This window comes from Rutidosis leptorrhynchoides, chromosome 1 (assembly GCF_046630445.1).
Source record: "Rutidosis leptorrhynchoides isolate AG116_Rl617_1_P2 chromosome 1, CSIRO_AGI_Rlap_v1, whole genome shotgun sequence".
Classification (NCBI taxonomy): Eukaryota; Viridiplantae; Streptophyta; class Magnoliopsida; order Asterales; family Asteraceae; genus Rutidosis; species Rutidosis leptorrhynchoides.
In genome coordinates this window covers 714283400-714295778 of record NC_092333.1, presented here as the reverse complement: position 1 = coordinate 714295778, position 12379 = coordinate 714283400, and the positions used below count along the sequence as shown (strand labels likewise).

The window sequence follows — 12379 nt, the reverse complement described above, 5'->3', positions numbered from 1 at the left end:
TTTCATTTTTATCTTACACCCGTTTACAGAAAAGTAAAGACTTTGTAACAATTTTACGACCCAATTACTCCAACCAAATTCATACATTAATAAATAATAATTAGGGTGTTCATCGATTTCGTTTTCGATTTTTAGATTTATTTAGTTTAATTTCCGCGTTTTTTTTACTTTAAATGTAAAACCGATAACCGAACCAAAACTGAATTTAATCAAAACCGAAACTGAACCGTACCAAAATAGTAGTGATATTTACAAATCTATTTTTGATATATCCACATAAGTTTATTAAAATACCCTTAAATGATGTTTTACATAAATTTTATGTTAAAATTTATTTGAGGATATTTTAGGAAGATGGCATTAAATAGTGGTAGATCGATCAAAAATATATTTGGAAATAAAAATAGTGGTGAATTATGTAATTTATAAGTTTACCAAGGGTGAAATATGAAATTGGCTCAAAATCAAAAATATATATATTTGGAATTTGGTAATAGAAGGCAAAAACCGAATTAGAATTAGAAATCGCTTATTAAAACCCAATTCAATCCGTAATCACCAAATATTAGGACTCCGACGTTAAGCAGAACCCCAATTGGTACCAACATCTTCAGCCCTCATTATTATTTAGTGAGAATCAATAATTAGTTACACCTCTCGATTCTGAAACCTAGAACGATTCACAAGTAGCAGGGCTTGATTCGCAGGGGACTGAAGAAGTTTACTACACTCGATTGATTGCAAGTGTAACATCATAGTCACTCTATTTATTTTGATTGGTGATTATAATATGAGGATTTCAATATATTCTGAAGATTTGATTTGATTTGATTTGATATGTTTTGATTTTGTAAATTGACTTTGTGTTTATGAAACATCACAGTCACCCAAAATTTTTCTAACTGGTTTTAATAATTGGTTGTTGGTAAAGTTGTTAGTGTTTCTTTCATTTGATTGATTGATGGGCACAGATTTCTTTACCACCACATGGAACAAGCAAACCCCATCGTACCTGACACCGCTATCGTCCGTTGTTGCAACAACGTTTACAAAAGAAGAAGAAGAAAAGTAAAAGAGGCAAAATCTTGCCACAATCACAATCCCCTGGAGAATACTGATATCCGCAACCCTCTCAAAAAGATGGAAACTTCAGGTACGAAATTTATATATATATAAGTATGTTTTTGTGTTTAAAGTTTGTGTCTTTATCATCATACTAAATAATAATTGTGAAACGTTATGTGATGTGATGTGAATTCTCGGGTATCCAAAACGCCAAGGTTAGCTAGCTAGGAGCTAGCTCATATTAGTTAATTAATGGAGAAAGCAATCTAGTATTAATCTCTTTCGAAATACACACACTTACATATTATATCTTGCCCTTTTTTTTTTCTGATCATATTATATCTTGCTTTTTTCTTTATATAATTTTCAAAAAAAAAAAAAAAAAAAAAAAAAGATATGGTGGTGAAAGAAGTATGTATATGTACGACCACCATGGTGTTGCTGCAACAGTAGCCAGCCTAGTGTGTGTGTCTGTGATGCGTCTTAAGCAACACCTCTACTTTGATCACCACCCTTGTATTCAATTCAATAGATTCGTGATTTTTTTTTCGGTTGTTCAAAATAAAACCAATTCTAAATTCTGACGTATTGCATTGCATTGCATTGCATTGCATTGCATTGCAGGGGGGTTTTCTTTTTATCATCATCATAAAAAACAAAAAAACCCAACTCGTGCTATATCGATGACAATTACAGGTAGTGATGAGTTACCGGTTGACATCGTATACAACATCCTGTCTAGAATGCCTATAAAATCTTTGGCTCGTTTTCAATGTGTAAGCAAGGTATGGTGCAAGTATATTAATGATACGTACTTTGAAACCATGCATAATGCCAAACGAGGAGCTATGAAAGTTGATCCCACGATGCTCATGATGTTCCAGTTAGATCTATATCCGTATGCATCTTCATCACTCACTATGTTGGTAACTAATGAAGGAGAAAAATCTGCAACAACTCATGAAGAGGTGGTGATCGCAACAAAGAATCCACCACCGTATATGGAATTTGGCTGTAAAGACTGGGGTCCTAGATTTATTCTAGAAGACATAATTCTAGGTTCCTGCAAGGGTCTGATATTTTCATCACAAGACAACAACGTCGACGACAGATCCACCGTTTTACTTGTGATTAATCCTTTAAAGAGAAAATGTTATAAGCTACCACCCATCAAAATTTGGTCATGTACATCATCAGCATTTCAAGAACGCGAGGCATGTGGGCTTGGTTATGATGATTCTACCAATACTTACAAAATGGTGTGTGTTGTGCTTCGAAATCAAGACAAGATTAGGTCGTACGATCACGATGATGATGATGTAGTGAAGGAGGATTTATGCACCGTGGTACATGATGTTGTATTGGGTGGCACCGCCAACTCATCATCATCATCATCATCATGGCGGAAGATACCCGCACTTCCAGCGTATCCCATAAGTGGTGAAGCTGTATTTGCTAATGGATGTTTGCACTGGTTGGTTAGTATTTTACTTGAATATTGGCCGTCTAATGCAGTAGGTAAAGTAGTATGTTTTGACCTGACAAAAGAGGAATTTGGGTTGATAGATCCTCGTAATACACTTATTCGTATGGGTAGGGAGCATTTGGTTGATCTAGATGGTCAAGTTGGACTTGTATATGATGATATCAGCACGAGACACACGTCCTGCATAGAGGTGTGGCTACTGAATCATGAAACAAAATGTTGGGTCCTCCATTGCCGATTTGATAGAAAACCTCCTCTTCGTCATAATACGTTTATAAAAGTTATAGGATACTGGAACAAGGATGCAGGCGACTTATTAATAACAGACACTACTTGTCGGAGACGCTTGTTTATTTACCGCTTAAAACAGGGCGTTTTGCATGAAGCCAACTTTATTTATCAGGGTTATCTAGCTACAACTACAAATATTCGACTATATCAACCTACGTTTTCTTCGATCCTTCGCCGTTCAATCAACAACAGATGATCACTGCTTCTCTTCTCTACTAAAGTAGAAAACTACTCGTATATTACACAAATAAATTATAGAGTAAATTTTACTTTATTTATCATGAATGATAAACATGTACGTAGTATCTAATTTATTATATTGTAAGATAAATACATTTTCCCTTTAAATGTGTTTGCTTCTCCACAATATTGCCGGGAATTTTCCTATGATTCGGCCTCGGTTCTTACTTCCATTTTGGATTTTATATAGTTTTAGTTGTTTCAAGCACAAATATTTAATTAACAATTACATATGACGGCAGTACGATTCAATTCGTGTATGAATTCAGCGTTTTAAGCTTAGATTGAAAATCTTTATTCATCAGTTTGACTTACTTTTCTTAAACTGACTTTTAGTCTAAACTTGAGATATACCTTGCATAAGATCAATCTAGAATGGAAAGCTCAATTTCAGAATCATCAAAGATGACATTAATGAATTATAGTGTAGAAAATGTCTTGTATACAAGTCGGGTATCCTACATACAGATTGACCCTTATTTTTAACTTAAGTTTCTAGTGAAATGAATACCCATACCCTATACCTTGTGTGTGAGGCTTGGGTTTATGTCATGGGTTTAAGCCTCGCTCTACCCATCCTATTAATCAATCTGCCTGAAAGATGGAACTCCAGATTGACCCTAGGGGTTGTTTCTCCAGGATCCATTCAGGAATTAAACCCGGTCTGCTTGCCCCTCGGGATGGTTTAAGGATCGGGTTCCTACAATGTGATTCGGGTTTCCTTCTGAAAGCGCGTGCGTGCGTGGCAAATGAGGGTGTTCGATGCCGACTACTTGCTTTTTAAACAAAAATTGCAAGATCAAAGCTTCGCAACAAACTTGCGAGCCTTCAGTTGTGCTTATTCACTGGCTGCAAGTTTGCAAAAAACTAACGTTTCCACCAATTTATATGACAATTGTCGGGAAAAAAAGCTCAAAGATTTCTCCCTCCGAGGTTAGTTTTTATTGTACCTCTCAAGATTTCTAGTTTTCGACATCTTTTAACTAATTTTTAGGCGGTGTTATGGCATTATGATGATGTTGGTCATGGAACTACTAACAGTTTTTTTTTTTTCAAACAGCGATTTTTTGGCATCACAAGGTACTCATTCTTGACCTTTAATCTGTCAAAATAGTAGAGGTAAAAATTTGAAAGGGTGAATCGTAGTATTAATGCAGTAACAAAATTCTGATAAAAGAACACGTTATATATATTTTGTAGACAACATGGTTTTGGGATGACCCGGTAGAAAAATTGATCATTTTGACCCGTGACCCGATTGCATGACCCATCCATTTTACCACTACTTTTCAAGCTAGTTTAATATACCAAGTATGATGCTCCTTGTGCAAATTAATCTAAAATTTGTAATCTTTTGCTTAGACTGTGGATGTGACGTATGATGAAATTATGGGAATTGGTTCCAAACGAGCGATGTATGCCCGCACGTTGCAGCAGATATATTACGTTCGCGATTATAGCGTAAACAAACGCAAGATTTCAAAAACATGATTGCACACTTAAAAAATACATGATTGTTCGACTCTATACACCCACCACACATTGCACATAAAATATGATCTATCTCCACACATATTCTAGATAAGTTTTGCCTCGTTGGTAAACGGTCTCTTGATATCCTCCATAAAAGAACATTTATTTTTTCGTGGGAAGCAACTATACCATCTTGTAGCCGGCTCGGTCGATGACAGTATGAAATCGTCTATGTGATTCCGGCTACTAGCGACAGAGAAGTTCAAGTCGGTTCCAATCGTCCATTGCCACGAGTCCATATCTTGTGATAGACTTACCTGCCCAATCTTTGAAATTAATTCCTGAACCACGACCATGTTCCTGTTGATCGTTCCTTATTTGTCACGATCATTTTATGTTTAAATACGCAAAATTAACTATGTGTGAGTGAAAAAGAAGATACTTTGATGTGGTTTTATGTTTTACAGGTAAGAAAGATGTTGGCGCAAAATATGGTACAAAACAGCAGTTTAAAGTGGATTATGGACAAGATTTGAGAGCTTAAAGAGTGATCAGGAAATTTGCATTGGCGTAAAATACGCCATTTTAGGGTAAAATACGCCATGTCTCAGGTCTACGCAGAACAGGAGGTCTATTTCAGGCGTAAAAATACGCCTAGGAGATTTTACATTGGTGTAAAATACGCCATATCCGTCGTAAAATACGCCAGGCCAGAAAAACTGGTGTCAGGAAATACGAAAATTAGCTTTGTGGCCAAGTTTTCTAACCCCTATTTAAAGGGAGCTCTAGGGTTACGAAACGAACCTTTTTTCCATCAGTTTTGGCAGCAGAAAACACTCCCAAACACATCAAAACACCATCCAATCATCATTATTCAAGGATTCAAGTCAAGATTAAGGTGTGTTCATCATGCAATCTTCAAGAAACTCAATGATTATCATCACCAACATGCTTGGCTAGTCTTCTAAACTTTATCCTTTCCATGAACAATTAAAACATGTATGATTTCATTCAAGATTATGTGATTTGTGATGTTTAATACTTTTGAATTATGATATTGTGAATCAAGTTGATTGCTGATTAATGCAAGTTCTATGTTTTGTTATTGCAAGTTAAATTATTGTGATTTAACGGTGTGTTCTTGATCCAACTTAGAGTTCATTAGATTAGGGATAAAGACACCTTGTTTAGATTGCATAGTTTAATCCCAAAATAATAGAAGTAATGAACTCAAGAAATCTTGTCTATGAGATTTGATCAACGATTGATAAACATAATGCTTGTTTGAATGAATACATGTCAAATTGAGATTGTGAAAGGATAAAGGCTTTACTCTCATTGTTTACATTTCAATCTTTTCAACTGCACACTAGTTTAAGTTTAAGTTTTAAGTAGTGATTAATCTAAGTAGTCTTTAGTTAAACCAACAACTCAATCTGGAAATTGCTTGCTTGTTAACCATAACTTCCCGTGGAACGAATCCTGCTTACCCTAGCTAAGTTAGAGTAATTAGGCTATTTTTGGTCGACCCTTCGACATCGATCACCTGTCACCGATGGTCACTCGATTCCAAGATCAGGACTAATTATTATTCTCCAATCTATCTGCAAGATAACATTCTTTATTCGATTCTAAGTGATAGAGACGCCGGAATTTATCCTTTAGAGCACCATCATCGAACCAACTGTCATGCCAAAAGCGTATATTACGACCATTACCAATTTTTGCACCTAAAATGTCAAGAGGGATATAACCTTGATGAATTAGCTTATGGAAGGTATGAACAATATTGGACCAAACTCCCTTGTATGTGATGTTCAAACCATCCAATCCAGCCTCTTCGCCATGAATGGCTTTGATGACTGTTACCCAAATCGAGTTAGGCATCACCTTTAAGCGCCATATCCATTTTAAAAGAAGAGCGTTGTTAAAAGCTCGTAAACTCCCGATTTCTAGGCCACCATTTTCGAGAGATGCTTCCCACCCAATCCATTAGATCTTCGGCTGGAGTGATTGTCTCCCCCAAAAAAAAAACCGATCTCAGGCAACTCGAGAATAGATAAAATAGCTTCTGGACAACGAAATAACTCTTGTTTTTGTTGGTCTTAGGTTTGATTAATTTGGGCGTCTTAGGTTTTTTTTTGGGCCTCGGTTTGTTTGAGCTTGGTGTTGCTTTGTGTCCTCAAGTTTTATATATCAGTTGATTATTCGGGATAAAAAAAAACCAAAAAAAAAAAAAAAAAAAAAAAAAAAACAATTCAATGTTTACATATACATCTATGACAAGAAGGTATGGCTGAATTACTCCTTTACATTTCAATGGTTCTCATTTACATTTCAAATGTCAAAAGATACACCACAAACGTTAGTTCTTGGGTATGAAACTATCAAAAACTTCCTTCAAAAAGTGAACCTGTCAGGAAAAATAAAACAATTACAAAGAATGAAAAAATATATATGAATCTAAATATAAATATCAATCAATCAATATACATCATTAAATTGAATTACCTCATTTTGTATATGAACAACATGATTGGTGATGTACTGTAATCTTCTAGACATATTTCGGAAGGCCCTACGAGGTATAGCTACTACCAATTCATTCAGATTAACATTGTGTGCAACACCACCAACGGCACCTTCAGCAGCAACATTTGCGTGAATAGCATCCCGAGCATCTACTACAACAAGAAGTTGGGTTTAATTAACGCAACATAATAACAAGATTTAACTAATTCTTTTTCTACTATATGCGTATTAATAACACAGCAGCAGACAAATGTGTACTTTCGGGACCACCTTCGACAACTTCATTCAGATTAGCATTGTGTGCAAGGCCACCAACGGGAATAGCATCCCGAGAAACTGCTTCAAAAACAAATTGGATTTAATTAAGAAAACATAACAACAAGATTTAACTGAATCATTTTCTACTATATGAGTATTAATAACACACCAGCAGCAGATGAATGTGTGCTTTCGGGACCAGCTTCGACAACTTCATTCAGATTAGCATTGTGTGCAAGACCACCAATGGGAATAGCATCCCGAGAAACTGCTTCAAAAACAAATTTAATTTAATTAAGAAAACATAATTAACAAGATTTAACTAAATCCTTTTCTACTATATGAGTATTAATAACACACCAGCAACAGATGAACGTGTACTTTCGGGACCAGCTTCGACAACTTCATTCAGATTAGCATTGTGTGCAAGACCACCAACGGGAATAGCATCCCGAGAAACTGCTTCAAAAACAAATTTAATTTAATTAAGAAAACATAATTAACAAGTTTAACTAAATCTTTTTCTACTATATGAGTATTAATAACACACCAGCAGCAGATGAATGTGTATTTTCAGGACCAGCTTCGACAACTTCATTCAGATTAGCATTGTGTGCAACACCACCAACAGCACCTTCAGCAGCATGATTTGCGTGCATAGCATCCCGAGCAACTGCTTCAAAAAAAAAAATTGATTTAATTAATAAAACATAATAACAAGATTTAACTAAGAGATCTAATCTACCTATACCTGTTCTTCTTTTTTTTCGGAAATATATCAACCGACATCTTGCATTTTGTGAACCGGCTTCAGAAACTTGGCTCAGGTTTTCATTATGGGTATTTTGGCCACCTGCAGCAGCAGATGAATTAGTATTTTCAGCATTCTGAGCACTTGCAGCAACATCTTGAGCACCTGCTTCAAAAACAAATTAGATTTAAATAATGCTAGATATAATAACAAGATTCTACAAAAAGATCTAATCTACTAGTTCTTCTTCTGTTTCTACTATAAATATTAATACAAGTAACACACCAGCAACCGGATTTGCGCCAGGATCTAGACTTCTTTTTGTTCGTTTTTTTCTTGGAAGTATAATCGGCTCATCCGAATTGAAGTAGTCAGCTGTATCAGTTGTAGAGCCAGAGCCACCACTGTAAAACACAATCAAAACGAAGCATAATAAATCTCTTGATGAAATAAACCCTAGAAATCAGTCTTTGTATATCTTTATTCTATACAAACATATAATACAATTCTACAAAGATTTACCCAGGCCTATACATGATTAACTTATATGAAATAAATATACAAGATTAAGCTAATAACTACAGTAATATTCAAACTAAACATTGTATAGAGCAATAAGTTTAATGTTCTTTAAATACATTTTTAATAATCACAAGGTATCACATAACAATTTATAAGAAAATAAAACGAAGCAAAATTAATTTCTTTAAGACTGGAAATCATAAAACATAAACCCTAGAAATCGTAAAATTAAAAAGAAATCGTACAAGATTAACACGACATACACTATAATTAGCATATGTGAAAATTCTAAATTATATACCCAATCGATTAACAAGAAAACGTAACATTAACAAGAAATTACTAGCATTACTGAATTATATACACAATCGAATAACCCTAGAATTATTAAATTATATACAAGATCGTAAAAGCAAGAACTTACCGAGCACAATCGAGATTAACTCTAAGATTGGACATTTTGTGAACTTGAAATTTTTATTTCTGATGATTTGTGAACTCTAAGAATAACCCTACAAATTTTTATTTCTGAAAAAATGTAGTATGAAGTGTTTTACTTGCAACGGTATGCATATGTATATCCAAGTTTGCAAAAGACGTGAGACGGGGTCGAGACGGTCGGGTCCTAAAAAGGTAGAAACGTTCGAGACGGGGTCGAGACGGGGGTCGAGACGGACGTTGACCAAAGTTGACTTTTAAATATATAAGTATAAAAATGCATATATGTATACATATTTTTTAGCTAAAAACTTTAATTAATTAATTTGTACCCATAATTGCTATCATCGTTAATTTAATACAAAAAATTAAAACTAAAATACGATATATTTTAGCGATTTTACCGATTTTCAGGCTTTTCTAAATTTTGACCGACTTTGACCCAATTTTTTTCAACTTTGACCCAAATTTTGACCGTTGACTGTCATATTAGACGGTTTTTTTCGAGACGGGACGGACTAGTCACCGAACCGTCGAGACGGGCGTCGAGACGGCTCGAGACGGGGTGTTTTGCAACAGTGTGTATATCTATCGGTATGTGTAATATATGACTATATGAATAATGATAAGCATTATACAATAAGATGATAATAAAAATATGTGTTTACTTTCACGCTTAATAAATTGTCTCAATAAAAGCAAAATACCATTTTACCCCTTAGTAAAATATCTCAATTATCTTGAAAGTACTACTCAGTAACAATTAAGAAGCTTACCTACTACACATTTTTCTTTATGTTCTATTTCTTCTAAAATAATTTCCCATCATTCAACTAGTTGTATCATAAAAAAAAAAAAAAAAACTAACAATTGAAGTTCAAATGTAACAATAGATATTGGGTGTCCATCTGAGCAATCCTTGGCCTAACAACCGTGATGATATATCATCTCTAATAACAACAGGTTCGTGGGTTTTGCTTTTACAAAGAAACAAAAACATTCAACTATTTAAGTGGTGGTCGCCGGAGATACATACAGGGTGCTCGCCGGAGATATAAACAAGACTACAAGAAAAAGCTTAAATCTCTATTTCCTCTATTAATTTCTATCTTGCGACATCGGTAGTAATAGTGTCTGACCTGCCGGTGCGGCGACGATGCTGTAATAATGTTCACGGGGAGAAAATATGATGATGGTGTGAGATATTTTGGGAATTTTGATTTGGATATAGATATGAAACGAGAAGAAAGGAGAGGGTAATCTTGGCACCAGTTGGATTAAGTTGGAGCAAGATGGGGACAAGTGCCCTTTTTTAACTTAATAAAAAGCTTTCCATAAAGGCATCTATTAATTTAAGCTGTAAAAGTAAACAACCCATTTGAATGACCGAATAAGTTAGGTATTCACCTCAGCCAATTAAGGTGTAAGTAAACAAGCCCTATGTAACGTATCAATAAAGCCCAAATTACAAAAACGGAATGTAAAAAGGCAATAGTTAACTGCATCGATCCATTTTTCTAAATTAAACCAACTTTTTGTGAATTGACTATGAAATGACTTGACACAGGACAATCACGATTGTGTTTATCGGATATTAGAGCGTGTAAGACGTGTCGATCGCACAGAGCTCAATATATATTGAGGTCTAAAAAAAATTATCCTAATATTAGATACCTAGGTTTAATTGTTAATTATGAATTTTAAAATAAAAAACATAAAGTATTGGGGAAATCAAAGGTATAGAAGTGAGTCGTGATAGGGTGATAGTGTCTCATTTACAATATGCCGATGACATGATCATCTTTGGGGAATGAAACTCTTGTAACTTGAGCACTATTATGAAACTTCTTAAGTGTTTTGAAAAACTCTCGGGCCTCAAAGTAAATTTTCAAAAAAGTAACTTGTTTGGTGTCGGGGTTGGTAATGACGAACTTAATCATATGGCAACAAGGTTTAAATGCACTCCTGGATCATTTCCGCTTAAATATTAGGTATTCCCCTTGGTGTTAATATGAAAAAGGCTAGTTTGTGGCAACCGGTGGTTGATAAGTTTAAAAAAAAGCTATCGGATTGGAAATCCAAATCGGTTTCTTTTGGTGGTCGACTAACTCTCGTGAAATCGGTGTTAAATAGTTTACCTCTTTACTTTTTCTCCATCTTCCGTGCTCCTGCAAGTGTTCTAAAGCTTCTCGAATCTTTGAGGTACAATTTCTTTTGAGGCGGGTCGGGTGAGGGAAATTTTTTTTTTGGGTTAAATGGGATAAAGTCATACTTCCATATGATTCGGGCGGGTTAAACATCGGGTCTTTGGTGGCTAAAAATTTAGCTCTTTTGGGCAAATTGTGGTGGCGGTTCAAATCGAATCAAAACTACCTTTGGGTCAAGGTTATTTCAAGCATATATGGGGCAGGTGGGGGTTTGGATTGTACTAACAATGACAGGATTTGTCACGGTTCTTCAACTTGGTGCAACATTATCAAAGCAAGGATGGCTATTGACGCAAAAGGAATTGATTTCTCTTCTTCTTTCGTCAAGGATATTGGAAACGGGCTCAATGTTAGTTTTTGGCATGATCGGTGGGTGGGAGAATACACTTTAAAAAATAAATTTGCCAAGTTATTTGAATTGGAAGAAGACAAAAATGTATCAGTTGCCGATAGAGTTGATATTCAAGATAACAGGAAGATTTTCAAATGGCAATGGGTCGGGCCCTTCAGGGGTCGATCAATTGACGAGCTGCAGAATATTACCTCCATCGTATCCTCTGTTCAACTCAATAATTATTCTCAGGATAAATGGAAATACACGCTTGAATCGGACGGTGTCTTCAGAACTAAGGGACTATCCTCATTGATTTTATCTTCGACTATAACCTCCACTACGAATTCTTCTACTCTTAGAAACAAAGCTTTACCCCTAAAGGTGGAAATTTTCATATGGAGGGCAAATCAATTAAGATTACCGGTGAGGATCGAACTAGATAAACGTGGCATTGATCTTGATTCGGTTCTTTGTCCTATTTGTAAGAAATTAGTGGAATCGGTGGAGCACAGTTTTTAACGACCCGTTCATATCGATTATAAACGATTCATATCAATTGATTACATTGCGAGGTTCGGACCTCTATATGATACATTTTATAAACATTGCATTCATTTTTAAAAGACAAACTTTCATTTCATCGAAAGTTGACAGGCATGTATACCATTTCATAATATTCAAACTATAAATTACTTATTCTGTCATTTATTTAATAATAATCTTTATTGAACTCAACGACTTGAATGCAACATCTTTTGAAATATGCCATGAATGACTCCAAG

The 12379-nt window shown here is 35.0% G+C and overlaps 3 protein-coding genes across 7 annotated transcripts; 2 read left to right on the top strand and 1 right to left on the bottom strand.

Annotated features, from left to right (window-relative positions):
- Nucleotides 1–995: 995 nt before the first annotated feature.
- LOC139886229 (F-box protein At2g23160-like) lies at nt 996–4113 on the top strand. The gene is made up of 2 exons (XM_071869978.1): nt 996–1153; nt 1762–4113. Exons 1-2 carry the CDS (start codon nt 1141–1143, stop codon nt 3036–3038), a joined length of 1290 nt encoding a protein of 429 aa, XP_071726079.1. The 5' UTR covers nt 996–1140; the 3' UTR covers nt 3039–4113.
- A 2719-nt stretch (nt 4114–6832) lies between these two features.
- LOC139886228 (uncharacterized) lies at nt 6833–9148 on the bottom strand. 5 transcript variants are annotated; one of them, XM_071869973.1, is made up of 9 exons: nt 9043–9148; nt 8382–8500; nt 8097–8261; nt 7896–8018; nt 7706–7807; nt 7515–7616; nt 7346–7423; nt 7067–7239; nt 6833–6968 (listed from the first exon to the last, which is right to left on the bottom strand). In XM_071869973.1, exons 1-9 carry the CDS (start codon nt 9075–9077, stop codon nt 6921–6923), a joined length of 945 nt encoding a protein of 314 aa, XP_071726074.1. In that variant the 5' UTR covers nt 9078–9148; the 3' UTR covers nt 6833–6920. The 5 variants fall into 5 exon arrangements, with proteins under 5 accessions (XP_071726074.1, XP_071726077.1, XP_071726076.1 ...); XM_071869976.1 differs by having other exon boundaries at nt 7067–7236; XM_071869975.1 differs by having other exon boundaries at nt 7515–7613.
- A 2395-nt stretch (nt 9149–11543) lies between these two features.
- LOC139854340 (uncharacterized) lies at nt 11544–12116 on the top strand. The gene has a single exon (XM_071843648.1). The coding sequence runs from the start codon at nt 11544–11546 to the stop codon at nt 12114–12116; it is 573 nt and encodes a 190-aa protein (XP_071699749.1).
- The last annotated feature ends 263 nt before the right edge of the window (nt 12117–12379 follow it).

What these genes read in the sequence shown, in the direction of transcription:
- LOC139886228 (XM_071869973.1), bottom strand. Translation starts at nt 9,077, where the DNA reads ATGTCCAATCTTAGAGTTAATCTCGATTGTGCTCG. An exon ending in TGGCGCAAATCCGGTTGCTG is followed by an intron (nt 8,262 to 8,381) that starts GTGTGTTACTTG and finishes TTTTTGAAGCAG; the next exon opens with GTGCTCAAGATGTTGCTGCA. An exon ending in CACACATTCATCTGCTGCTG is followed by an intron (nt 7,424 to 7,514) that starts GTGTGTTATTAA and finishes TTTTTGAAGCAG; the next exon opens with TTTCTCGGGATGCTATTCCC.
- LOC139854340 (XM_071843648.1), top strand. Translation starts at nt 11,544, where the DNA reads ATGGCTATTGACGCAAAAGGAATTGATTTCTCTTCTTCTTTCGTCAAG.